Here is a 26,536-nt window from a genome sequence, read left to right on the forward strand (position 1 = left end):
CCAGACGGGTGTTCTGTTCCTTGGAGTGGGACTGACTCTCCACTCAGTCCTCTCACCCTGAGGCCCCCAGAAACAAAACCCACCCCCTCAGACACAGCCCACTGGGGCCTGGAGCTCTGGGGAGAGGAATGGTGGATGTCTCAACCAACCGCTAGGTGGGGGGAGGGGGGCAGAGCTGCTCTTTAGGACAGTCTGCCCTGCTCACCCACCATGACCTTTATTTTCATGGCGGCCAGCCAGACGGGTAGGGGGTAGCAGTGTGGGCCTGACTACCGGAGAAGGAATCTGAGTTTTCTCTAAGCCCTAGTGTAAGGCACACCCACAGGAGAATAAGCTCATGAGACTCTTGCCACAGCCTGAGGACCACAGAGAAGGGACGGGGCAGGGCCACCGGAGCCTGGCCCCAAGTAGGGCTCTGTAATCACCAGAGATCTGAGTTTGGCATTTGAGGAGGGAGAAGCTGAGACTTCATAGGGGAGTGGCAAAGCCTAGGATTCAGACAGATTCCCCAGACTCAGACCCAGACGCAGAGTGTGGAAAAGGTTCAGCGTTCATTTCCCAGAGCCCCCTGGAGAAGTGACTCCTTGCTGGAGTTTCCCTGAAGAGAACTGCACAAAGTTCCCTCCTGCACCCTGGGGTCACATCCCCACAACTTCCCCCAGCCTGACCCCCTTGCCACTCTCCAACCCAGCCCAGACACCTAGGTCCCCTTCCCACCCAGCTGGTGTGCCTTCACACCTGGTCCCTCCTCATTACCTCCTGAGCGTCAGGGCCCAATCCTGCCAGTGCACATCGTTCTGGCCAAGGCACCTCCCCACCATGGCCATTGATCAGACATGCACCCACTTGCTGTGTGCTCAGCTCACCACCTATGACCCTCACCCCAGGTGCACACCTAAGCTATATATGCACCTTTAGCTTCCTTCAGCACGTTCCATTCCGCAACCTGGACCCTGTCCACACACCTAGGTATGCGCACCCGTAACCCAGCACTCACTCGGGTGACCTCATGCGCACACCTCGCCCATAGTCAAGCCGGTGCCTCCACCTCAGCTGGCACCTGTATCCTCGCGAGTACACCTAAGTCCCCGCAAATGCACCTGTGTCCCCACACACGCACATCTGGGTCCCGGTACGCTCGCACCAGTGAGCTGCTCAGCGCACAACCCACCGAATTACCCGCCCCCTCTCCCTTGGCGGCCTGAGTAGGGTCCCCCGTAACCTCATGCCTGGGCGTACCTGAATGTTGCGCTTGCGCTCGCAGGCTGGCCCGGTGCCCTGCACCACGCTGTCGAGCACCGCCACCACGTCGGGTGCCGGCTCCACGAAGCAGGCGGTGCGCGCGGCGCGGATCGCAGCTTGCACGTCGGCGAAGCGGAAGGCGCAGAGCGCGGCTGGAGCCGCGCGGGCCGCTGGGGCCCCCTGGGGCCGCTCGAAGACCGCAAAAAGCAGCTCTCGCGCGGGGAAGACCGACACCAGGCGGCTGTAGAGGTCGCCGCGGCCCGCACCGCCCGCGCACTGCAAGCCCAGCTGGATATAGGACTCGGTGAGCTTCTTGGCGTCGCCGCCAGCGCCGCGAGGCAGGCAGATGCGCGCCAGTAGGCTTCGCGCCTGGCTCTCCTTGTCGCCCGCGCGCGCCTCGCTATTGAGTGCCAGGTACGCGTAGGACTGGGCGCCCGGCGAAGGATCCGGCGGGTGCAGGAAGGCGCGCACGAAGCCCAGCTTGTGCTGCTCCTTGGCCCCCTGCTTGATCTTGAGAATGTTGTCGTCGGAAGGGTTGAGGTCGAAGGTGAAGAGCTTGGCCAGGTCGCCGCGCGCATCCAGGGAACGGATGGCGATCTCAGGCGTGTTCTCGAAGCGGTGGTCCTCCAGGCTGCGGTTGCGCGGGAAGAAGGAGCTGCCGTAGCCGGTGTACGTGGCGCCCACAAGCAGGCGGCTGCCCCCCGCGCCGGCGGCGGGCGGCAGCACCAGCCCGACGGTGGATGCGTTCGGGTGATTGGCCGCCACGTTCAGCATGCTGGGGAACACGGTGACTGGCTCTGCGGGCGGTGCGGCGGGCGGGAAGCGCACGGCCACCGCCGAGATGTTGCCCCGGCGCCGCAGCTGGCAGAAGCCCTGGTAGATGGAACCGCACACGACCACCAGGTCCTGGCCGGGGTCCAGTTGCAGGATCTTGTTGTAGTTGTCGGTGAGACGGCGCGGGTGTTCGCAAGAGGCCTGCGGCAGTTGCGGGGCGTGACACAGCGGGCTGTCAGCCACGGGGCCCACGGCCGCCTCGGCCTCCAGGCTCAGGTTGGCGCCCGACAGCTGGTAGAGGCGGTTGACGGCCGCCAGGTACACCATCCCCGCCGCGCCGTCCAGGGCGAAGTTGTTGGTGGGCGTGGGCGAGGGGAAGCGGCGCTGGATCTCTAGGGCGCCGGCCCCCGCCCCAAGCAGCAGCAGCAGCGGGAGCAGCGGGCACGGCAGTGGGGCCCGGAATGGCGGGCGCAGCTGCAGGGGGCTGGCCGCGGCGGCCCGGGCGCTAAGGGCTGCGCCGCCCGCGGCGCGACGAGCCATCCGGGCGTGCGCGGGCTGCGCGGCACGGCGAGTGCATGGGGCGCGGCGCGGCCGGGAGCCGGGAGCCGGGAGGCAGCAGGAGGCGGGGGGCGGGCCCGGGCCGAGAGGCGCTTCCTGCCCGCGCCAGCCGCCCCCGGCCCGGGCTGCCCCGGCCCGGCTCAGCCTCGCCGCGCAAGCCGGGGGCGGGGAGGGGGCGGCTCCATTGCGGACACGCCCTCGCGCCGCTCCCCGCCCGGCTGCGCCCCGCCCTCGGGCCCCCTCCCGCCCGGAGCCCACCTTCTTTAGCGCCCGGGCCCGCTCCGCTGGCAGCCCGCTGGCCTCGCCCGCCCTCCTGCCGCCCGGCCCTCCCTCCGCTGTCGGAGGGTCAGGCCGCCCCGCGCCCTCCAGGACCCTCCCGCCCGGCGTCCGCGACCCGCGGCTCCCTTTCCCGGCGCCGCCTCCTTCTCCGTCGCTTATTCTTCTCTCCTTCCTTCCTCCTGGCCGCTCAGCTCGTCTCTCTCGGGCTCGTTTTCTGTTTTCTTTACTCTCTTTCTCCACCCCTCTCTGTCTCTGTGTCTCCCTGTCAATGACTCTGTCTAACCCCCCTTTCCTTGTGTGTTGTCTCTCGCTCCCTTCTCTGTTTTTCTGTCCTTGGCTCGCTCTCCCTCTGCGCGTCTCCCTCCGCTCCCTCCCCCTGGAACTCTCGGTCTCTCTCCCGTCCCTCGGACCCCCTTCGCTCCCTCTCTTGTCTTCCTGGTGCACAGCCCCTCCCTCTCCGCATCCCACAGTCTCCCTTTTGCAGGGCACTGTCCAGGCCTTAGGCTTCCCCCCCCGCCAGGCCTGGGCACGTCCAGAGCCAGCTGGGCAGTGGGCACCACCCCCTCTGTCCCCACGATCTGCCCCATCAAACTCCAGCCCTATAAAAGGGGTTTTGGAAGTGATGGGATAGAGGAACAAAGCTCAAGGGTCAGGCATATAAATGGAGAGAGGAACTATTTCAGGCATGTGCCAGGCTGTGGGGCAGTCTGGTCTGGACTGGCCACGCCCAGTCAGACCTCGGGTCCTGAGGGTGAGTGCCCCCAGAGGCCTCGTGGAGACCCAGCCCTGTGCACTGCTGCTCTGCCCTCCACAGCTCACCAGAAGGCACTTCCCTTTGTGGGAGACTCTGGACGGACCTGAAAACCTCCGGATTTAGTAGATCAGCCACATGAGCCGGCACTGGGCCACCTGGAAGGCGCAGGTAGGCACTGGGGTGGGAGGCAGGCAACCATGATTCTAAGGTCCCGGAGCCCATATGAAGAGCCTCTGTGGCACCTAGCCATGGTGGGTGCTCAAGCGGGGCTGTCCCAGGCCAGCCTCTGCCAAGAGTTTTACATGAATTCACTTATTTTCTCCTCCTCCTCCTCACAGCCGCCTCTGAGGCTGGTATTGTTAGGATCGCACCTTATAGATGCAGCACCTGAGGCTCCAGAGGTGAAAGGACTGGCCAGAGTCACAGCTCATAAGGAGCGAACTGCCATGTTTGAAAGCCCAAATCTGCTGGCTTTGAAACCACCTCAGCCCATCCCCAACCCCAGGCCTGCTCTAGCCTCTCAGAACAGGAAGAGCAACTCCCGTCAGACCTCTGACTGCCACATGGTACCCTGTGGCCCTTGCTCTGAGGGTTGGCCTGGCCTCAACTCAACTCACTTGTTCCCTTCTACCCAGCAAGGAAGGACCGGATTTCTCTGTGCCCCACAGGGTAGGCAGGAAAAGCCAGGCCGACAGCAGCCCCCCACTTCCCTAGCCCAACACCCTTGCCTTCCTGCCATCAGTGTTTGCCCCTCACGCCTGTCTTTTCCAACCCCCTCCCCCTTCCCCAACCCATCCCAGGTCCTGCCTCTGCCTTGATAGCCAGGTTCAGCTGTAGGAAATCAGAGGCTCTACTTCTGGCACCCCATCCCTCTGGGCTCAAGGCCACTCAGGGAACAGTCCAGTAGGACTCATGTCCCCCTTCCAGGGTTCATGTTGCACCACCCATAGAAGCAGATTTGGGGGGTCCAGCAGGGGTGCTGGAGGCTGCCTGCCCCAATGCACCTCACCCCACCTCTCCTCCAAGCCCTCCCCCACCAATCCATCCCTCTGCCTCCCCTCAGTCTTATCTTTATCTAGCCTTCCCCACCCCATCTCTGTTTGTCTTTTTACTCCTCCCAGTTCTCTTTGTCTCTCTCTCCCAGTCTCTTCCTACCCACCTCTCTTTCCACTCTTTCTCTTTGTGAGTATCTTTCTCTGTGTCTCTTTCTCTCCCTCCCGATGCCCCACTCCTCTCTCCCTCTGTTGCTCCTCCTAGCTTCCTTCCTGTCTCCAGCTCATCTTGCCACATCCTGCAGCTCCCCCCACTGAGCCCTGAGGATAATGCTCTGTGTCCTTGAAGCTCAGCTTGGCGCCCAGTGGAAGATGGTTCTGGGCACTTTGAACACAACACTACCAAGCTGAGCGCTAGGACTGGAGCCACCCGGACTGGGGAAACGCAGGGCCAGTTTAGATGGCAAAGTGCTCGGCCAGGGTCCTCGTGTCCTGGCATAAGCTGGAAGTCGAAGTGCTGTGTGGCCTAGGGCAAGGCACTTGCCCTTTCTGAGCCTCAGTTTCCTCATCTGTAAAATAAGGACAATCATACCAGCCCATGGGAGACTGTGAGATACAAAGAATATGACATACCAAAAAGCACAGTGCCAGACACGTTGCTATTACAGGGCAAATGTCAGTTTCTCTCCACTTGCATTGAGCAGTGGTGCACCAGGGCCCCACTTCCTGTCTTGAGTCCCATGGCAGCTAGCAGAGTCCAGCACTGCCCTGGGCAATATCATGCCATCTTCACAGCCAGCCGACAAAACTAGGATTATTGAACCCCTTTCAGAGATGGAGAAACTGAGGAGCTTTAGCAAGGTGAGAATTTAAACTCAGCTCTGTCTCCAAATCTTGTGCTTTCTCCTCTCTGCCCATTAGCTGGGCACTTCTTCAGGCTAAATGAGTCATGGTGGCAGCCACCCTATACCCATGGCTGGGCAGAGGAGGTGCTGCTAACTCTTGGTTGAAGGAAGGAAGGAAGGAAGGAACCCACGTTCACCCTGGCTAAGATGCAGTGGGGTGTCTTCCCAGAAGGGATTTAAGAGGGAACAAAGGAGAGATTGAGGGTGCCCCAGAGGTGGGGTTAGGTGGCACCCAGACTTAACGAACTGAATTAACCAACTCGGATTAACCAACCCTGGATTAACTACTAGCTAACCTGGAATCACATTATGGTTCAGGCCATTTTCAGTTTTTATTCAAGCCTTCTGATTATATCAAAGAGAAATTCTCTGTTTGGAGCTAATGTGTCTTTAATGCCTCTCTAACATTTGTCATTGTCCATTTTTAATAGAAATAAGTCATCTCTGTCAACATCAGCTTTCTAGGATTTATTCATAGCTCCTTGTTTTCTTTATAATATTTGCAGTTATTTTCTGGTTTTGGCAAGTGATACTGATTTTCCATGTACAATCATGATGTAAAATTTGCTTAATAAATGTATTTATTAGAGGTTTTAAAATATGAGTTAATTTAAAGACAAATATGAAGTAGGTCACAATCCAGGTGGTACGAAACACCTGAAAGTTAGGAGACGTTGATCCAATATTGTGCCTTTATAGATGAGGATGTGGTGGCTCAGGTGGGGCAGGTTCTTGCCTGGGCACTGAGGGGTCAGTGGTCCGACTGGCTCAGAGAAGATGACCTGGGCCCCTCCCTCTGCCTGGACATGGGCACCCCATCCTGCCCTGTCCATCCTCAGCTCACTGGCTGCCCAGAGCAGAGCTGTGAGAAGGAGGAAATGTTTTTCTTCTACAATTGGAAAAAATAACAGTTGGGCCAGGGTTGAGCCCCCTCCTCCCTTGGGCCTGGCCTCAGAGAATGCTTTTCCTACAGGAAATGCTCCTGACATGCTGACTGCTCTGAGCGGCCACCGCCTTGGTGACAGGAAGGTGCTGGAAACAGTATCCTCCCAGACAGCTCAGCAGCCCCTGCTGGGCCTCTATGTGGCCAGGAGCTATCACCGAGACTTCTTCGGGCCTTTACCCATATTGATTCCTCCTGGGAGCAGCCTGAGAGGTGGGTTTTATCAGCCCCATTTTACACATGGGGACATTGAGGGTCAGGGAGGTGCCACCGCCTGCCTGTGGGCGCACAGCTCACGGGCCTCCAAATCCTCTCTTGCCCACTGCATCCCCCTAGCCCTTGCCTTAGAGTTGAGACCTGCGTTCCAGGCCCAGCTCTGCCCCTAGCTATCTGGATGGCCTTGGGGACCCCAACCCTCTTTGAGCCTCAGTTTCCTTATTTGGAAAAAGGGGTGTACAATCCATCTTACGAGGCTGCTGTGAGGATGGAAAAATATACACATGTCACAGTGCCCAGTGTCAGGACGTGTGTATCCAGTGCCTCTCCAGCTCTGAAACACAGGCTTCTCTCCCTGGAACGCCTCAAATTGATCACCTGTGCCCTACTCAAGAGAGCCCCCAGACCAAGATAATGATGTCAGCCCCATGGGTCTATGCCATCTCCATTACTGGCTCAAATGCACAAGATCACTTGTTGAATTAACTTTCCATTGGGTCTCCCTCCTCTCTTCTCTTAAACATGGACACCAACGTTCAAAGAGACCTGGAGGACTGCCTGAGGTCACACAGCAAATAAGTGGCTCAAAGTGAGCCCTACTCCCTCTCCAGCTCACTCTGCCCCTCCACACCAGCTCTGTCATTGCCACCCCATCCCACTGAATGGCTCAGGAGGAGCTGGGGTGACCCGCGGGTGGGAGCACTGACAGGAGACACAGCACCCGTCATGCTAATGTGTGTCCCCACTGCAGATGCCACAGGAAACTAGGGAGTTTTGCCACTCTCTGGAGTATTCCTCCCTCCACTCCACCCCCCCCCCCCCCCAGGGATGAGCAAAGGATAGTAGCCTTTTAGGTCTGGTTTCAGGGCTCAGGAGGTGTGGCCTGCCCTCGCCTGAGGGTCCCCTGGTCATTTCTCTGTCTTTGTCTGCCCCTGGGCTGGAGGAAATGGTTCTCATTCCTGCATGTGAGAGCTGCCCTCTGGACTCTGGGCACATCCTTGCCCTCTGCGGTTGGACCAGGCGCCCCCGTGCACCCATACCAGGCGCCTGGTCTGCCGAGCCCCCGCGTGGCCCCTCTGTGCTCTGTGAGTGGGATAATAGAAGGCATTCTCAGACATCCAGTCATGGGTCTGAACCCGGGAAAGGACCCCGGCAGTTCCACACTGAGGCCTCTGTCCAGCAGCCTCCGCCCCGGGGGTCCCCACCCACATTCCCAGGCTGCCGCTATCTCCAGCGGACAGCACCCAGGGCGGGTGGGGAGCAGGCAACCAGTATGAAAACAGTAGGTGATCCATGAATGCATCCGTGATGAAGGGAGCCACAGGGAGGCAGGAACGCTGAGAGCTGAGAAGACCAGGGAATCATGTGGGCTGAGCACACACTGTGCCCAAACACTCCCCAGCCAATCCTTGCAAAAGCCTGACTCCCTTTAGGCCCCAATAAACTTCTAATAACTTTTTGCCCACCTTTGATGCTCCCCCGGAGACCATGAAGGAATGAAGCCATTCCTGGAAGCATCAGAGCTGTTGATGGACAGGCAGCTACGGGCTGAAATCCAGGTGAGCTGTTTCCACACCAGGCCTTCCAGCTGCTTCCAAACCTCACCTCTTGGTTGGCCAGGACACTCATCTTCTGAAAACAGTGCTGGCTCTGGAAAGGGAGAGAGTGAGTGCCCATCCCTGGAGGTATGCAAGCAGCAGGCCCACAGAGGGGTGTGGCCTAAAGCAGATTCAGTTCTGAGACTCCCCAACTCTGACTGAGCACTTGTATGTGCTGAGCACACATGTGAACTGGGTCAATATTCACCGCTCTAGGACAGGGCAACTGAGACCCTCTGTCACAGTCAGTCACACACAGGCCGTATGGGAGGGGCAGGCAAGGATGAGCAGGGCCCAGGTCTTCCCGGTGCTGTGGCCCATGTAGTCTCTAAAGACAACCCAGTGTCCAGAGAAGACATTTCCTCTCTCGTTTTCTCAGTAAACTTGTATGCATCCCTCAAGACCCAGACCGAATGTCTCCTCCTCTGGAAAGTTTTTCCTAGTGAACTTCTAGGCATCTCTCAAAGCCCAGTGTAAAGGGCCCTTCTTCTAGGAAGTCTTCTTTGAGCTCTGAAGCAGCATTAGAACCTCCTCCCATCAAACTGCTTACCACACAGTATGAGGGTGTACGTATGGGAGGGACACATGGATGGATGGATGGATCACCACCGCAGGACATCTGCCAAGCAGAGAGGATGGTCATGTTGGCCACCAGAGACCTCCTTCCTGAGTAAGGCCAGACAACTCTGCCGCCGAAGCTGACTTCTCAACCCCCATTCTGTCCATGGAGCCACACTGACTGCACCTTCACAAGACCAGGCCACATCAGGCCACCCTACTGTGTTTTGGCTTGGGAGACCTACCAGTCCTCAAGGTGACCCCTCACAACTGCTTCTTGGTGCAGTTCAGAGAGTCCTGCCCACCTCCAGGCAAAACCTCGAACAGAACAAAACACTAGAACAAAGCTCCTTCCTTCCCTCCCTCCCTTCCTTCTTCCCTCCCTTCCTTCCTTCCTTCCTTCCTTCGTTCTTCCTTCCTTCCACAACCATTCACTATGCACCTACTATGTGCCAGAAACTGGAGATATTATGGGGACTCCATAGATATGGACCCTATCCTCAGCCCAGCCTCATGGGAGAGACAGTCTTTAATCAGCTAACTCAAGTAATTCCATAACAGCAAAGGGCCGCTGCTTCTGTGAAGGGGTGATACTGGGTGTTCAAGGAGAGTCTCATAGGGCAACTTGAGCCCATCTTGGTGTCCATGAGGACTTCCCTGGGCAGTGACCCTTGAGCTGAGATCTGCAGGCTGCCCAGGATGTAGAGGGTGGGGCTGGGAGAACCCTCTCACCATGCTGTGAGCTTAGGGCACTGAAGAAGTGGGATCAGAATGGACTGAGGGAGGCCAGGGAGGGGCTTCCGCAGAGGTCCAGGCAGGTGATGATGGGGGCCTGGGTAGGTGGGCGCAGAGGCAGAGAAGGAAGAAGACTGGCTGAAGGGCTATTTAGGAGGTGGGCTTGCCAGGCCTGGGGTGTTGGAGGTGGGATGGGGGTGAGCAGAGGGAGGTTCCAGGTGGGGAGTTCCCAGGTCTTGGACTTCACCACCCTAAAGGGCCTCTTCTGAGTCAGAGAGCACTGGGGCACAAGCAGGGTGGGGTGGGGGGGTTGTTGTCCAGAGCTTGCTTTGTAGGTGTTAAGTTTGAGAGGCCCCCATGGTCACTGGGTGCAGACTCCACCCTGAAGCCCGCCACACAGACTCTCTGCCCTGTTTGCACACTCCCAGAGGGCAGAGTGCACCACCGCAGCCCGAGGTCTCTGAAAGAGCAGGGCCTTCTCACAGACAGCTGCCAGGGAGGGCCGGGCCTAGCCACAGGGTCCAGCTCCCAGTGGCCAGGGAAGAGGCACCAGGGGCCCCATGGATTGGCCCTGGTAAGAAGCTTCCGCCAAAGCACCAGCCTGTGGGGGCCCCTGTCTCATGGCTGTTCCCAGCATGTGTGCATGCAGAGCGGGTGGTATGGGGAAGGTGAGCACAGATGTGAGCCCTGCATGTAAGTAGGGGTATGAATGTGTGTTTGTGTGCACGAAGCACATACAGGTACAACAGGCTGATTTGAGGGGTTGTACCACGAGGGCTGACAAGGGCCACCAGGCAGTGGTTCACTCTGGGATTCAGGCCATTAAAGGCCAGCAGGACCTTTGTCGATCATGAAATTCCATGGTTTTTATGATCAACCTTCAATAGCAGATCTCTGATTTGTGGGATTCAGCCTGGCCTGTGTGGCCAGCTTCTGATCTTGGATGGTCCTGCCTCCAGCCTTAGCTGATCCAGCCCTGAACCTTGGGCAGCCCAGCCTGTGAGTAATTAGTCAGCCGAACCAAAGTCCCCTCTGTTGAGAAACTTGGAACTGGTTCTTTAGGGACTTTTGGGTGACGCCATCCCTCATCTTACTCAAGCAGCCTTTACTGACCACAGGATGAGCCACAGCCTTTTGCATGTACTTCTCCCCAGACTTCATCTAGTTAGAATGAGTCCCAAAGACCCAACGTCCCTAAGTCCCTGGTATGCAACTTAAGTCCCGCCACGATCCTGAACTTCCCTGCCTGCCTTTTCCCCCAGGACTCGGCTCTGGCCTCTCTTCTTCTCAGCAGCCTTCCCAGACCTCCCAGGATAGGTTAGGCTCCCTCCTCTGGACTCCCATGGTTTCCCACAATGACACCATCAGAGCACCCACACCAGGTGACAATGTGTCTGTTGCTCTGACTCTCATGCCAGCCAGAAGGCATTTCAGGAGCTGACTCTTGTTAGGCGCATACTCCAAGCAGGCTCACAAGGGTGAATGAATGGGTGAGTGAATGAATGAATGAACAGGAGAGGAGATAAATGTTCTTCATCATTTTCTTGGCTGGTACTCACTCCATACAGCTCCAGGGCATCCTTGATCCTTTCCCCCACTACCCAGCCCTTGCAGATGTCCCCACCTTCCAGGGAAGGTTGACACCTCCTGCCCTGGCTTGGGGAGGGTTTGTGTGTCTAAAATACAGGTTTTCCTATGAGGACATGGCTTGGCTGGGTTGAAATTTACAGGGCCACCATGCCAGCCTCCCCTCAATTCCCCCAACTAGGACCAGGGCAGGGAATGGACACTTCAGGGTCCCACGTAGTGTGGGAGGCTGTGAGCCAGAGGAATCGCAGTTCACATCCTGCTTCACTACCCCCAACTGTGGAACCTTGGACAGAGCACTTGTTTCTCCCTGCCTGTTTCCCTGATGCACCTCTCTGACTCATGGGAGCTTTGTCACTGCTTGCAGAAGATCAAGATCTCCAAGACTTGAGGTAGAAAAATACTTTTGGAATAAAAGCAGCTAATGTTTATTGAGGCTGCCAAGGAGCAGGCACCCTTCTGAGAGCTTCACATGGAATTTTGTACTCATCTGTCACAGCAAACACCCAAGAGGGAGGTACTTGCATTATACCCATTTTACAGATGGGATGAGTGAGGCATGGCGAAGTTAAGTGACTTGTCCAAAGTCACAGAGTAAATGAGTGTGGCACATCCTGGACTCAACCCCACGCCCCCACTGCAATGTGCTCAAGACAGAACCTAGGAGGCACCTGGATGCCCTGTCCCTTTCTCCCACCCTTCTAGAAGTCACCCCCTAATCACCCTCATCAGCAGGAGACTACTGCATAGGTCTGAGCCCCGCCCCTTCCTGCCTGGACACCTCCCGCTCCCTCTCCTGGTGCCCTCCTGCCTCTCCTGAATCATTCCTCCATGAAGCAACCTAAGGGATATTTTCGAACTGCAAATCCGTTCATGCTGTTTTCCTCCAACTTGAAACCCTGCAAAAGTTCTTGGGATACAGCCAGTCCCCTTTTCCTCATGCGCAGTCTCTGTGTGGCCTATGGCCACACTCTGGGCACACAAGCACTCCTGCTGGTCCCACCACCTGGTTGCTGTCCCTGTTGCTTCCCAGCTCAGCTCTGTGGTCAGATACCCTCGTACCCTCCCTGCACAGAACTCTGGGCACACTGGTGCAATTATTTGGTTCTTGCCCACAGATGCCTTGGGGGCAGGTCTTCTTCTCTCCTCTTTATTGCCACCGCCCGAGGGCCAGACAGGTGCTCCCATGTCCCTAAATGAGCAACCAGTGGACTCACAGGCTGGCTTGATGTCCAGCAAACACAGGCTTGGGTAGTCAGTGGTGAACGCACAGTCCTGTGTGGGGGCACTCTGATGGAGACTGAGCAGCCGTCTAGCCAGGGCACCCCCCCAAGCGCCTGCCCAGTATCTGTCCAGCATCCAGGAGAAGCTATTTCCAGCTCCCGGAAACAGGAAGTGAGTCATGGCCTGAGAGGGCCTGCCGGACGCTTGGCACATTGGGTGCGATTGATGAGTGCCTGGACGGAAGGGCCCAGCCTCAGCCCAGGGAAGCAGGAAGGAGGCCTGGAGGAAGAGGATAGGAGGAGAGACCCTTTCTCCAGCAAAAGAGGAAGCCCGGTGGGGCCCCAGCGGAAGGCAATGAGGTCAGCACAGATTCGGCCACCCAGCCCATTATCTGGCCACACCTGGGCCTGGCCAGTGGGGCAGGAGTGGCCACACGCTCAAACCCTCCAACCTAACTGACACCCATCCTGGACTCATTCAGGCCAGGCCTGCACTTAGCTCATTTGCTCTTCACATGAGCAGCGTCTCACTGGCCCCATTTTACAGAAGGCCGAAAAGAAACAGGGGCTTGCCAAGGCCACGTTGGCCAAGGAAAGAACAGGATTTGAACACAGCTCTGTGTGAGATCTGTCTGGGGGTACAGGAGACTCAGGGGACTCCATATTGGCCTGGGGGCAGCCACCAAGAAAGTCTGGGGCAGGTGTCTGAGGCCCTGGCTGGAACAGGCTGGGGTTATAGTCCCGATTCAATCTCTACTTGAAAGCAGGGCTAATCTGGTGCCCCTCCACCCAGCCTCAATGTTCCTGAACCCAATCCAGGGGCATAGCTGGCCAGGCCAGGGTCAAAACCAGGCTCTGAAACTTGGAAGATGCCCCCAAGCGGGGACTTCCTGGGCAGGAAGCCAGGAAACTCCCTTCTTTTCTGCATCATAGCCCAGGATTCCAGGACCCCTGTGAACGCAGTATGGACCAGGTGGTGGGGGCACCACCCTGGGAACCTCCATTCCAAGCGAGGGGCTGTGCTGGCTCACTATAGACAGGTCTGTCGGGGGGGGGGGGGGCTCAGGTTACTCTCACTTCCTCTGCTGGACCTGCGTCACCCCATCCCTCTCCCTTCATTCTCACATCCCCCATGGTGCCTGTGGGCAGAGTTGGGCGCCCTCTGCCAAAAAGGAACCAAGAGCTCCCGTGGCCTGAGCTCCAGCCGCAGGTCTTGGGCTCAGACAGGCCTTGCAGTGGCAGATGGGCACCACGAGGCCTGAGGCGCCGCCACCGAGCTGTGCGCCCTGGGCACGAGGTCAAGGAGAGGCAGAAGTAAGCGGCACGTGCCCCCATTCCTTGCCTTGCTGGGTTATGACTTTTGGTTGTGGGGTTGAAGTTTTTCCTTTTTTGTGTCTGAGTTTTCTAAGTTTCCTCAAACAATGTGTATTATTTGTGTTAAAGATAAACATGAGATAAAAGCCACGGGTTTAGGAATGGGGGTGCTGGTGAATTTTTGCAGGGAATCAGAGGCCAAAGGGAATCAGCTTGCAGTTGCACCTGCCAGGGGAAGTGGTGGGGCCCAGGGACTTGGATGGGGACACTGGGACTGCCATCTGCCTAGGACCTGTCACTTCCCACAGCTCCATTCTGCAGACAGGAGACGGAGGTGCAGAGCAGCCAGTTGCCCATCTAGAGTAGTCCACTCAAGAAGAGCTGCCCACCCTAGACCCTCCCCTCCATCGCAACTTCTATGGCCGGACTCACCTGGGTGAACGTCAGGCCCCCCTTTGAAAGCATTGGTGGAACCCTAGCTCTACAATTTCTGAGCAAGTCACTGCCCTGCTCTGTGCCTCAGTTTCTCCCAGTTGTCATGGAGCATTAACTCGGGCTGAGCCAGGCACGCAAGCACTGTGTAAACACGCGCTGCTGTCTGAGGGACATTGGGCTTTATACCATGCGCATACAGAGGGGGTTGGTGGAAGACCCCATGTTGATGTTACTGTTTGCAGGCAAGTCCTCCTATTTATCACCCAGCCAGAAGGGTGCAGGTGTTTTGCCAGAAGATGCCTCCCTCTGCCTCCTCTTCCCTTATTCTAGTTCCTCTCTCCTCATTGGCCCCCAAGGTCACCAAATGAGTCTTGGGCATGGGGAAGCCCTGACCCTCTGGACCCCCATGTACCCACCAAATGCTGGTCCCTGCGTGATTGGCAAGGGGCCGAGAGGTTAAGTGAGGAGCCTCAGAAAAGGCTCTTAAATGCTGCAGCCATAGCGTGATTTACAGCAGGTTTGAATACCTCCCTGCCTATAATTCACTTCCATTTGCAGGACCCTTGGCCCTCTCGCAGAGGATGCTGGGAGAAGGCAGGGGTGGGGTTGTCTCATTAATTTTAGCATTAGTAGCTGATGGCTAGAGGTGGTTTAAGGGTCCAGGGCTCTGTTTTCGCCTCCATGCACTGGACTCTTCCAGCCTAGAGAGGCTACCACCTCCATACCAACCCCAGCTCCCGTCCCCCCCCACTAGACCTTGCGCTGGGGCCATTCAAGTTAATTCCACCAGGGGGTGCTGTTATCCCCATTTTACACAGCAGGAAACTGAAGCTCAGGGAACACTCACAGCCCAAACTCACACAGCCTTTGTGCACTGTCCTATCTACGCCCTCTCTGTGCCTATATCTCCCCCTACCCAAGACCAACCCTATCTGAATTTGATTCTCCCTTCCTGTCTTCCCCCTCCCAGATCAAGACCCTTGAGCAGCCAGTGAGGACCACCGTGCAGGGACAGGATCCCCGTTTCCATGCTCTACACTGCTGCGTTTAGTCTCATGCAGAGGAGACGGCCCTACAGCAATACAACCAACCCACAGTGGAAGATCAATTGTAGATTAATAACAGTGGGAAGGTGCTGCTGACACCAGTTCAATCCTGATTGGAGTGGTCAGGGACAGCTTTCTGGAGGAGGTGATACCTCAAGGAAGCACAGGAGCAACCAACGGGGGTAGACATTGAGGAGGTAGGGAGGACAGCATGTGCAATGACCCAGAGACAGAAAGAAGTACATCAGGACATCAGGTCTTTTCCTAATGCTTGCCCTGCCAAGACCTCCTACTCAGTAACCCCCTTCGCCCATCCCACCTGGCCTTGACCTCCCCTGTCCACACCCATCCTCTTCTAGCTGCTCCTTGGAATGCCAGCACCCACCAACAGAGGCAGGCAGAAGGCAGAAGGCAAAGTGGGAATCCAGCCCCACAGCTCTCAGATGAGGAGAAACTGCTAGCAAGGAAAAAAAATTAATTCCACTCTTTCCGCTTCCAGATCCTGCATGAAAAACAAAAACAAAAACAAACCCCAGCTGGGGAGGCTTTATCTGGCAAAGGTTTCAAGTAAGGGCCTTGAATTGTGAACTAGCCAGGACACCCGGTGCAGTGGAGCAGGGACACCAGGTCTCCCTCAGCCACAAAGGGGGGAAGCACCTCCATGCACCTCGACACAGCTCTGCAGTGACCAAGCACTGTGGGTGCTGGTGCTCTTTCCGTAACCATTTTTACTGAGTCCCCAAGCAGCTGAGGAGGCAGAGCAGTGTCCCCTCATAGAACTGAGGGCATGCTCACACAGGGTCTTTCTGACCCCAGGACCCACTAGCTTGCCCACTTCCCAGGGCTCTCGGAGCCATTCATAAGGAAATATTGGTGCAGTCACCTCCGCCACATCCAGCTGCCTCTGCTCACACTTCCAGGGACAGGGACTCACTGCTCAAAGTCCATTTTCCACATATTTTACATGGTCAGGAATGTCTACTCTTGCCCCTACCCTCGGGCCTGGGAGGCTCTGAAGCGGCAGGAACGGGACTGAAGGTGCAGCTCCATAGTACACTTAAGAAAACGGGAACAAGAATGGGGAGGCCACAGGTGGGAAGGCAACATCTGGTCCCTTCTAGCACCATGGTCTCTTGGGCGGGTCCTTTAGAGCCCTACTCCCCCAAGCCTCTCACAGCCCTGCAGGGAGCATCACCCCCTCAGGGTGATGGCCAGACCAGTGAGTGCTTTCTTTCTCCCTACAGGCCTCTGAGGTGGGTACAATTATGCCCATTTGATGGATGGGCAGCTGAAGTCCAAGCACTGTTCTAAAGGCTCCATGAGCAAGAGGGGCCTGGGTGCGTCCTCCTTCCCACTCCCCTCCAGGGTTGACCTGAACCGCCCCCAGCTGGGTTTTTCCCAGGGCTGAGGCCAGAAGCACAGGTCTGGAGTGTTTGTTCAGGCCAGGCTGGGGCTCCGGGCAGGCGAGGCGGAAACGGCCACAAGATGTTTGTCCAAGCAGGGGGGTCAGACTTCGCCACCAGGAGGAAGGAGGAAGGGCCGGGGGAGCAAGAAGGCCTGAGTCAGCATGGTTTGTGGCCTGGATTTGCATCCCCAGGCCTGGCCTTCCTCACCCGCAGGGGCAAGCTGCACATAATAGGAACTAAGTGGATAAGGAGTCAGGCCGGAAGGAAGGAGATGGCACCTCCCTCAGCCCCAATCCTAATCCCCCTAATTTTCTCTTCCCTCTCCCCCACATCCATCTTTCTTTCCTTTGGGAAACCTGCTGGCTCCACCTCTCAGACATGAGTCTGATCCCTGTTCCCCACCTACCACCCAGATCCTTACCACCCAGGTCCAGCTACCAGTTTCCAGCCTGGACTATTGCAGTAGCTTCCTCACTGGTCCTCCCACCCCCCTGCAGACTACTCTGGCTTTGGCACCAGAGGGGTCCCATTAACATGCAAATCACAGTTTATCTCTTCTTGCTCAACACTCACCCAGACCCCCACATCCCTGAGAGCAAAAGCTATCTGTTATGAGCTGAATTGAGTACCCCCTACAAATTCAAACGTTGAAGTCCTAGCCCTCAGTACCTCAGAATGTGACTGTATTTGGAGATAGGGTCTCTAAAGAGATGATTAAGTTAAAATGAGGTAATAGAGATGGGCCCTAGTCCAATGGGAGTGGTGAGTAAGAGATAAGGACACAGACATGTGTCCTTAAACATGTGTCCAGACATGTATGGAGACAGAGGAAAGACTATGTGAGGACACAGCAAGAAAGTGGCTAGCTCCAGGACAGGGAGAGAGACCTCAGACAAAGCCAAACCAGCTGACACCTTGATTTTAGAGTTCTGGACTGCAGAACTGTAAGGAAATGAATTTCTGTGGTTAAGGCATGGTACTTTGTTTTGGCAGCTGAAGCCAAGACACCATCTGACCCCACGATCTCACCAACCTTCCACCCTCCCCTTTGCTCTCTGCTCCAGCATCACTGGCCTCCTCTCTGCTGTCTTTGCGTACTGAGCATGCTCCCATCTCCAAGTCTTTGCTTTTGCGGTGCCCTGTGCCTGTTATGCCCTTTCCCCAGGGCTGCTGCCTTATCATCACTCAAGTCCCTGCTGAAACATCCCCCTTCAAAAAGGCCCTCCCCAACAGAGCAGATAGGACCCAGGCTGAAGTCCAGTCCCAACACTCCTGACCTGGGGACTCAGTGCCAGCTCCTTCCCCTGGAGGCTGAGATTCTGGGAAGGACCTGAGCATAGGAAGGTTCATGTCCCCTTAGGCATGATGGGGACAGGTATTTGTCCACCTTTGGTTTGCACATGGGCTGACTCTGGCCCCAGAACGCCTGCCTGCACCTCAGTACTTCCTGGAAGACTGGAAAAGGCTGGGAAACTAATGGGACTTCCTTGAAGCATTTTTTCACTTGTTTAGTCAATAAACACTCTCTTGAGACAACTCCACACCCACTGGAGGGGCCGAAATTTAAAAGACTCACAACTCTAAGTATTGGCAAGGATGTGGAGCCATGGGAACCCTCATACACTGCCGGGGGTGTTGTTTGTATGCGTGTGAAATGGTGCAGCCACTCTGGAAAACTATTTGGTAGTTTCTTTTGAAAGTCAAATGTAGCTTATGCAACCCAGCAATCCCACTCCTAGGTACTGAAATGAAATGAGAACACAGGAACACACAAAAACCTGTATACAAATGTTTAGAGTAGCTCTATTAATAGCAGCCCTAAACTGGAAACAACCTAATGTCCCACAGCTGGTGAATAGACAAATAAATGTAGGTAATACAACAGAATAAAAAAGAATGAACTATTGATACACAAAACAATGTGGATGGATCTCAGAGTCAAATTCAAAAGTCTTCATCCTGTAGGTTTCCGGTTTGATAGCATTCTGGAGAAGGCAAATCTGTAGAGAAAAAAAAAAAATCATCAGTGGTCGTTAGGGGCTGGGCTTGGGAGCAGGGATTGGCTGGGAAGGGGCACCGGGGAATTCGGGGTAGCTGGGCAACATTCTGCCTTGTTCTGAGAATTGGTTACATGGTATAAACGTGTAATAACTCATCAAACTTCAAAATGAGAACTGTTCATTTCCCTCTTTGAAAATTATACCTCAATTTAATAAAAAAGTTTTTAGCCCTGGCAGGTGTGGCTCAGTTCCTTGGGCGTTGTAAATGTCCAGGGTTCGATTCTCCGTCAGGGCACCTGCCTGAGTTGTGGGTTCGGTCCCAGTCAGGGTGCACAGGTGAGGCAACAGACTCATATTCTCACACAGATGTTTCTATCCCTCTCCTGCCCTTTCTCCCTCCCTTCCTCTCTGTCTAAAAAATAAAAAAAAATAAAAAAATAAAGTTTTTAAACGCAACCACTCCCCCTGCCAAGCCACCTGTGCCAGGCCTCAAAGTAGGCAACGCGGGGGACAGAGCTGGTCGGGAGTGGACCCCGGGCCTCTAGAACAGCCGCTGTGTGAGGGGCCCGGGGCGCATCTTAGGGGAGGGCACGGCACCCGGCCCGGCTCAGAACGGTGGCTCTTGTCCCCTCGGCTCCAGCGCCCAGAGGCCCCGGCCAGGAAAGGCCGGAAGCTGGCGAGGCAGGGTGGGCGGGGGCCATTGTTCCCTCGTCCGCTCCAGCTCGGACCCTGCCATTGTCCCAGGGGTGGGACCCTCAGCCAAGCCGGTCGGCTCCTAGAGCCCGGGAAGGAAGAGGGCTGCGTGGGAGATCGGGGTGGGGCCCTAGGTTGCTCGGAGAATCTCCAGCCTGCCCTGTCCCTCCTGGCTTGGAAAGGCGAGGCCAGCGCACTGTCCCGAGCCTCGGCTCCATGCTGCGAGTGCCCAGGAGCCCCTCAGCACCCTTCGCTCCGTAGGGTCGCACTCCTTTCTCTGACGATGCATGACTCATGCAGCATGCTGTCACCAGAGAGAAGGGCCACCATTAGCACCCCCAAACACACCCATTTCCCCTACCCCTCGCTTGGGGCCTTGAGCTCCTTCGAAACCATAGATGCCCCGGAAGGGGACACTCCCTGGTGGAAGGTCTCCTGGGAGCAAAGCTGGGGAATAAAGGAACCAGCCCTTGCCAAAGCCCCTGCTCTGCACTCAGGAAACCAGGCAAAACCAGACAGACAGGTATTGTCCACAGGAGCTTCTACTCCCGCCGGGGAAGAGGGTGCACAGTCACAAGTCGGAGGCCTAGAAGTGATTGCACTAGGGGAGACCAGTAGGTAGGGTTCGCGTCGTTCGGTGGGCATCCAAGGCCTCTGGGAGGTGGGGAGTCGGGACAGAGGAAACTCGTGGGCAACGCCAGGAGATGGGAGAATGTGCCTGCTGGGATCAGGCGGTGAGGTCCGGGGGAGGACGCCTGGTGGGAGCCCAGACTCTAGGGAAGGGGCCAGATTTGAAAGCCTACAAGCAGGTGCTTTTTGAGAACTAAGGGAGGCCGGAAGACTTTGGTTTCAGTCACGCTCGAGCACTGGGCCTCAGTTTCCCTCCTTGTCAAAAGCTTCTGGGTTGGGAGCCCTGAAGTTCTGACTTCTCTCAAACCAAGATTAATGTGCCTTTACTTTGGTTGCACAAGAAATGCGCCTGCAGTGGTTCACAAAGTCAGACGGACCTTGAAGGTGAAGAGAAATTAAACCCCGCCAGCAGGACGCGCTCGTCGGAGGCTCTCGTCCGACCTTAAAGGTCTCAGACACAGAGGGTGCGCTCCCTGAAACAGCCACCAGGGGGTGACAGAGACCAGGCTTGCCGAGTCAGAATTTGAAATAATTTGTTACAGAAAAGGTGTGAGAATAGTACAGAGAACTCTTGGACACTTTTCTTAGCCTAATTCACCAAGTTTAGCATTTTGACCCCCCCATCTTGGCATGCTCAAATCCCCCACAAAATATTGAAGAGTAAGTTGCTGATGTGATGTGCCTTGAACACTAAACCATTCAATGCATTATTTCCCAAGAACAGGACATTTCTATTACACAACCACAGCAGAGGTTCCCAGATCAGGTGATTTAATAACGACGGCCATTACTTAATCGGAAAAACCTTATGCAAATATTGCCAATTGTCCCGAGAAGGTCTTTTATAATGTTCCCCCCATCCTCGCCCCATCATTTCACTCTAGGATCACATTTAGTTGTTTGCTTTTATTTTAATTGAAATTAATTTGCCAAGCTTTCCTGGGCTGAAGTATCTTGCAAAAGATGGTTGCAAAGCGTTCCAATAAATTTAACTAATTAAAGAAACAAAAAAGAGGGCCAGCCTCATCCTTCTTAACCACATGACCCTGGGCAGGTCCCTGATCCTCTCCACTGAGAAGCGCCAGGTTCTGGGCAGGGCGAATGGGAGAGGCTGGAGGGGACAGAGAATGAACTTGCATTCTGAGATGGATGGAGTCTTTCTTCCTTCTTGGCCTGACCCATTTCCCCAGGCCTTTGGCCAAGGGGTCCATCGCAGTTCCCCACCACAGTCTTCAAATGGACAGACTACTTGAAGAAAGCAGCTTCTTGCTTTGGGAAAGAAAGGCAAATGCTCCAGCCTGCCAGAGGCTGACAAAAGGCCAGTTGGAAGTCTTGCTCTAGGTCTGGAGAGAAAGAAAGGCTCTAAGGGCTCCAAAGACTGGGAGATAAATCCTGTTGCCAATCAAGTAGTTTCCATTTTTCACCTGCAAAAAAATTGCAGGAGGGCCCAATCCTCTTGCCAACTGGAGATTAATCATAATTTCTTTAACTTTTACTATGTATAATGGAAACAAACACAAAAGCAGAGGATTTACCTGTCACCCAGTTGCAACAAAAAATAATTATGATAGATTACTATTGATTTCTGGCATAAGACTCAAAAGGGAGTTAAAAATACTTGAGTACCACGGCTCTGTACTCCCTCTGATCTTTCCCACTGCTTATTTATGTGACGAGACCCCTGAGAGCTGTGCCTGTGAGAATGAGAACTAGGAAGAGATGGAACTGCACGCTGTTCCATCACAGAAGTAAGAAATATTGATCCATCAGTACACAAAATGGGGGAAATCCAATCAACTCATAAAACACATTTTAATATTTTGTTGAATATCAACATTTGTAATATATATTTTTAATATTTTATTTATTTTTAGAGAGAGGAGAAGGGAGGGAGAAAGAGAGGGAGAGAAACATCATGTGTGAGAGAAACATTGATGGGTTGCCTCTTGCACGCCCCCAACTGGGGACCTGGCCCACAACTCAGGCAGGTGCCCTGACTGGGAACCGAACCGGTGACCTTTTGGCTTGCGGGTCCGCGTTCAATCCACTGAGCCACACCAGCCAGGGCTATTTATGTTGTTTTGATCAATTGTATACTAATATTTGTAATTAAAACTTTTCAGAATAACATTTTTAAACAGTGGCTTATGGTCAGAGAACATTTTTAATTTTTAAAATTTCAGTTCACACCCCTACTTTTTGCTACAGAGAAGTAAGATAGTGTGAGCATTAGAGTTAGGCATGAGGATATATTACACTGGGCTAAAACTTTGTGAGGATAATAGAACTGAACACAAATACAAAGAGAAAAAATGAGGTAAAACCTCATTAATATAGAAGAGCTTGTTTGTCCACTTTTCATATGGGTGACATTGGGTATCCAATCACTGTTTGTAGACTCACTGGCTGTATTATAGTGATGAAACAGTTTAACCTGCCAATATTTACACTATTCTGGACAGGCCGTGGCTCATGTGGTTCAGTGGACTGGAGCGTTGTCCCATAGGCCAAAAGGTGGTGCAGGTCTGACTCCCTGTCAGGGCACATGCCTGGGTTGAGGGTTCAGACCCCATGTGGGAGGCAGCTGGTCAATGTTTCTCTCCCTCACTCTCCTTCCCTTTCCATCTCTCTAAAAAATCAGTGAGCATATCCTTGGGTGAGAATAAAAATAAAAATAATAAAATATCCTGGACAGTACACCCTTTGCAACTATTTACATTTTTATATTGTAAATGTCAATTTAAAAATGTGTGAGATGGTGCCTATAGTGTTCCCGAATTCTTTTGGGGGTGCCCATCAATAAGTTTTCAGTTATCCAATAGGTGGCACCAGAGAGCTGGGTCTGCCGTGTGGGGAACGCTTGCGACATGGCCTCCTCCCAGACTCAGGTTCTTCTGGGTACTTGTCCCACAAACCAGATTTCTACCTCAGTCACTGAAGTGTTTCACACTTGGTATCTCCCCTTCTGAAGCTGGAAGCATCCTGGGGTGCCCTTGTGGGGTAGGTGCCCCACAGCCCCTGCCATTACCTATCCATTGAGACTGTGGGGTCCTCCAGGAGAGGAGCCCCGCTCTCCCTGAGCCCCGCCGTCCCCAGTCCAGCATGGCTACACCACCACAGCTCACTGTGTAGCTGTTACCAAGGCTCAGCACAGCTGTTGAGCTGCTTTGTTGCTCTGCTTGGAGAACATGGTGAGGGGAAAAAGGTTGGTCGAGGAGGATTTCTGAGAAGAGGGTCTGAAGGAAGAATAAATATTTCTGAAGTGGACACGGGCAGTGGGAACAGCATGTGCAAAGGTAGGAAGGTAACAGCAAGCATGGGAATGTCATCACTTGTCACAGCTGTAGCAAAGGATATATACATGGGGGCAGGGCTTCTAGATAACAGCAACACCAGTTTATGTTAATTAAGCATTTATTATGTGTCAGGTACTATTCTAGGTAATTTACACAGATTCACTCATGAAACCCTCATTAGAACCTCATGAGCCCTGGTCAGGTAGCTCAGTTAGAGCATTGTCCTGATACACCAAAGTTGTGGGTTCAGTTGCTGGTGAGGACACATACAAGAATCAACCAATGAATACATCAATAAATGGATCAACAAATCGATGTTTCTCCCTTCCTCTCTCTCTAAAAATCAATAAATGAAAGTAAAAAAGAAAAAGAAAAAACAAAGAACCTCATGACACTGGTTTCATTATATTTCCATTGTTCAGCTGAATTAAAGAGGGAGTGAGAGGTAAAGTGATTTACCTGAGGTCAGCTGGCATCAAACCTGGGCAGAAGGCAGGATGCCTGCTCTGACCACTTTGAGGGGCTTCAATTGCCCTTCTCTACCCTGACCACCAGGGCTCTGCGGGACAAACCAGACTCTCGGTGAGCTCTGCTTTCCGTGCGTTCTGAGTTCCAAGGGGTGGCAGAGATGCTGTCACCCATCTGTGCTGGGCTGGGGTGAGCCCTTGTGGAAAGCAACAGGTGGCCCTACTGTAAGCCGGCAGCAGTGTCGTTCCCCTGTGTATCTGTTGCGGCTCTCGGTCCTCAGCCTCCTCTGCTCTCACTGTCCACTCAGCAGAGGGCGGACTGCCAGGGACTAAGGCTCTGTTTCAAGACTTCCCTCTCTTCACTTACCTTGCCCATCAACTCCACCATTTCTCCTTGGCTTACCTCAGGCAGGACCCCAATTTCTCTGTCTTCATCAGAAAAATCCCATTTATATTAGATTGGGCCATATGAAATTGCTGCTTTTATAGAAAAATAGCTAAATATTGGAAATTTTACATGGTTCCACCTCCTAACATGAGGATACTGGGAGGATTAAACAAGAAAACACACATAGTAACAGCACAGCTCCTAGACACAACAAGCACTTGAATAAGGTCTGCTGAGCGTGCATGCACGCATCCAGGCAGAGTGCTGTGCTGTATGTATGAAGGATAGAGAAGTGAGTAAGAAGTAGTTTGTGTCTTAAAGCAGCTGTGAGAGATAGATGAAGAGAGATTCCAGAAATACAGCCTGAATTAGACTGGACCAAAAAGGGGACTTAGAAGTACATTGACACATGTTACACGATCAAACCAGGGTGAGGGCAGTGTGTGGCTGGCCACAGGGTTAGCTGGGGCTGTGGTGTGTGCTATCTCACTTCTGCTTGCCGGCCTGAGGTCTCTCTCTGCCAATAGCTCTCACTTACAAACTTCCTACTTTCCTGCTCTTGTGGTCCAAGAACTAGGACTGGCCCTCTCTCTGGTCCCAAGCCTGACAGTCCCAGACTGTGAGAATACGGCGACTCCCATGCAGACAGAATGCTGAAGTGAGGGAGGCAGAGGGCAAGGTATTGGCGGACAATCCATTACGTATCCACTTTTATCTCCTGGTGGCAAATGACAAAACCCTATTCAAACTACCTTCAGCCAAAAGGAACTTAACTGGCTCATGGCGCTGGGAGGTTCAAGCATGGCTACTGCATCCAGTTCAACTGGTTTCATCAGGAACTCTCTTGTCCACGTCTTGGCTTTGCCTCCCTTCCTCTCTACCCCATGCTTAGGCAGGCTGTGCTCCTGGCAGCTCCACGTACAGAGGGACCTTGCCAATAGCAAATGCAGCAGGTAAAGTCCCTCTTTTTCAATGGAACCAGCAAGAGCTGACTCTGACTGGCCTGACTTGAATCAATTGCCCACTTTCTCGGGCCAGGAGTCATGTGGGGAGGAGTTCCACTTGAACTATGGGATGTGAGAATGAGGGAGGGTATTTCCTGAAAGAGGGCTCAGTTATCAGAGGAAGGTAAATAGTGCAGTGAAACCACACGTAAGCCAATAGAAGCTATGCAATGAGATAAATGTCATAACAGAGAGTGAGAGAGAGAGCGGCAAAGGCAGGGTCACATGAATGTATATGAAGAAATCAGGGTAGGCTTCACAGAGGAGAAGCTGCTTATATCCTCAAAAAGTTATACAGAGAATTACCACTTCTCTCAGAATCACCACATGACCGAGCAATTCTACTAGGTATATACCCCCAGAAGGATTGAAAATAGGTACTCCAACAAGTATATGTACACTCAGACTCATAGCAGCATTATTTGTTATGGTCAAAGGTGGAAACAACCCAAATGGCCATTAACTGATGAACAGATAAACAGAATGTGGTCTGACCATACAATGGGAATGAAGTGATGATACATGCTACTACATGGGTGAACTTTGAAAGCATTATGCTAAGGTCACATATGAAATGTTCAATTATATGAATAGGTAAATCCATAGGCACAGAATCCAGAATGGTGGCTAGGGGAGGTGGGTTGAAGCGGGGAATGAGGAGCAACTGCTTAACAGGTATCGGGGTTCCTTTTGGCTGATGAAACTCTTTTCAAACTAGACAGAAGTGGTGGTTGCACAATATTGTGAATGTACCAAATGCCACTGAATTCGTCGTCGGCAGCCGTCCGTCTCGAGAGACGATGGCGTAGCTTCTTGAGAGTCTATCTGCACCGCCGAGAATGGCTGTGCAGTCCGATTCGGGAGTGACAATCCCTGCCGCACTTAGTACAGGTGAAGGCAGATGGCTGTTGTTGCTGCTGCTGACGCTGCTTCCGCCTCGATCTTTTCTGGACCGCCTCCTCGTTGCGCGCAGCCTCCGCGCGTGACGTACCTTGCCTGACCGCGAGCCTCCAGGCTAGGCGGTCGTCTGCTTGAACTTCCCATGTGTTGAGATTGATGGAGCATTGTGTCATGTCCTTTTTGCAGATGTCTTTGAACCGCAGTTTTGGGCGCCCTGTCATCCTCTTGCCTTCTGCTAGCTCGCCGTAGAGGAGGTCTTTGGGGATACGGCCTGCATCCATTCTTTTGACATGGCCGAGCCACCTGAGGCGTCTCTCGCTAAGAACTGCATGCAAACTGCTCATATTGGCTCGCTTCAGCACCTCGGTGTTGGGGACCTTATCCTGCCAGGCGACATGCAGGACGCGTCGCAGGCACCTCATGTGGAAGCTGTTGAGTTTCCTTTCGTGCCTTGCGTAGGTGGTCCACGTCTCGCTGCCATAGAGGAGAGTGCTGAGTACGCAGGCTTGGTAGATGCGCAGTCTGGTTTTCTCAGTGAGGCTGGAATTGTTCCACGCTCGCCGGTTCAGTCTGGCCATAACTGTGGCTGCCCT

General features: G+C 54.1%; 2 protein-coding genes across 2 annotated transcripts in view; both read right to left on the reverse strand.

Moving 5' to 3' along the window:
* The window catches only part of PLXND1 (plexin D1), a 51,329-nt gene extending 48,773 nt beyond the window's left edge, over window positions 1-2,556 (reverse strand). Inside the window, exon 1 of the mRNA XM_090284208.1 lies at window positions 1,240-2,556. Within this exon, the coding sequence (XP_090140334.1) occupies window positions 1,240-2,556 (1,317 nt within the window). The remainder of the gene's footprint in view (window positions 1-1,239) is intronic.
* A 15,840-nt stretch (window positions 2,557-18,396) lies between these two features.
* Window positions 18,397-26,536, reverse strand: part of TMCC1 (transmembrane and coiled-coil domain family 1) — a 242,665-nt gene continuing 234,525 nt past the window's right edge. Inside the window, exon 7 of the mRNA XM_090284212.1 lies at window positions 18,397-18,565. Coding sequence (XP_090140338.1) covers window positions 18,467-18,565 — 99 coding nt within the window. The 3' untranslated portion in view covers window positions 18,397-18,466. The remainder of the gene's footprint in view (window positions 18,566-26,536) is intronic.

This window comes from Furipterus horrens, unplaced genomic scaffold (assembly GCF_987537825.1).
Source record: "Furipterus horrens unplaced genomic scaffold, mFurHor1.1.pri manual_scaffold_7, whole genome shotgun sequence".
NCBI lineage: Eukaryota > Metazoa > Chordata > Mammalia > Chiroptera > Furipteridae > Furipterus > Furipterus horrens.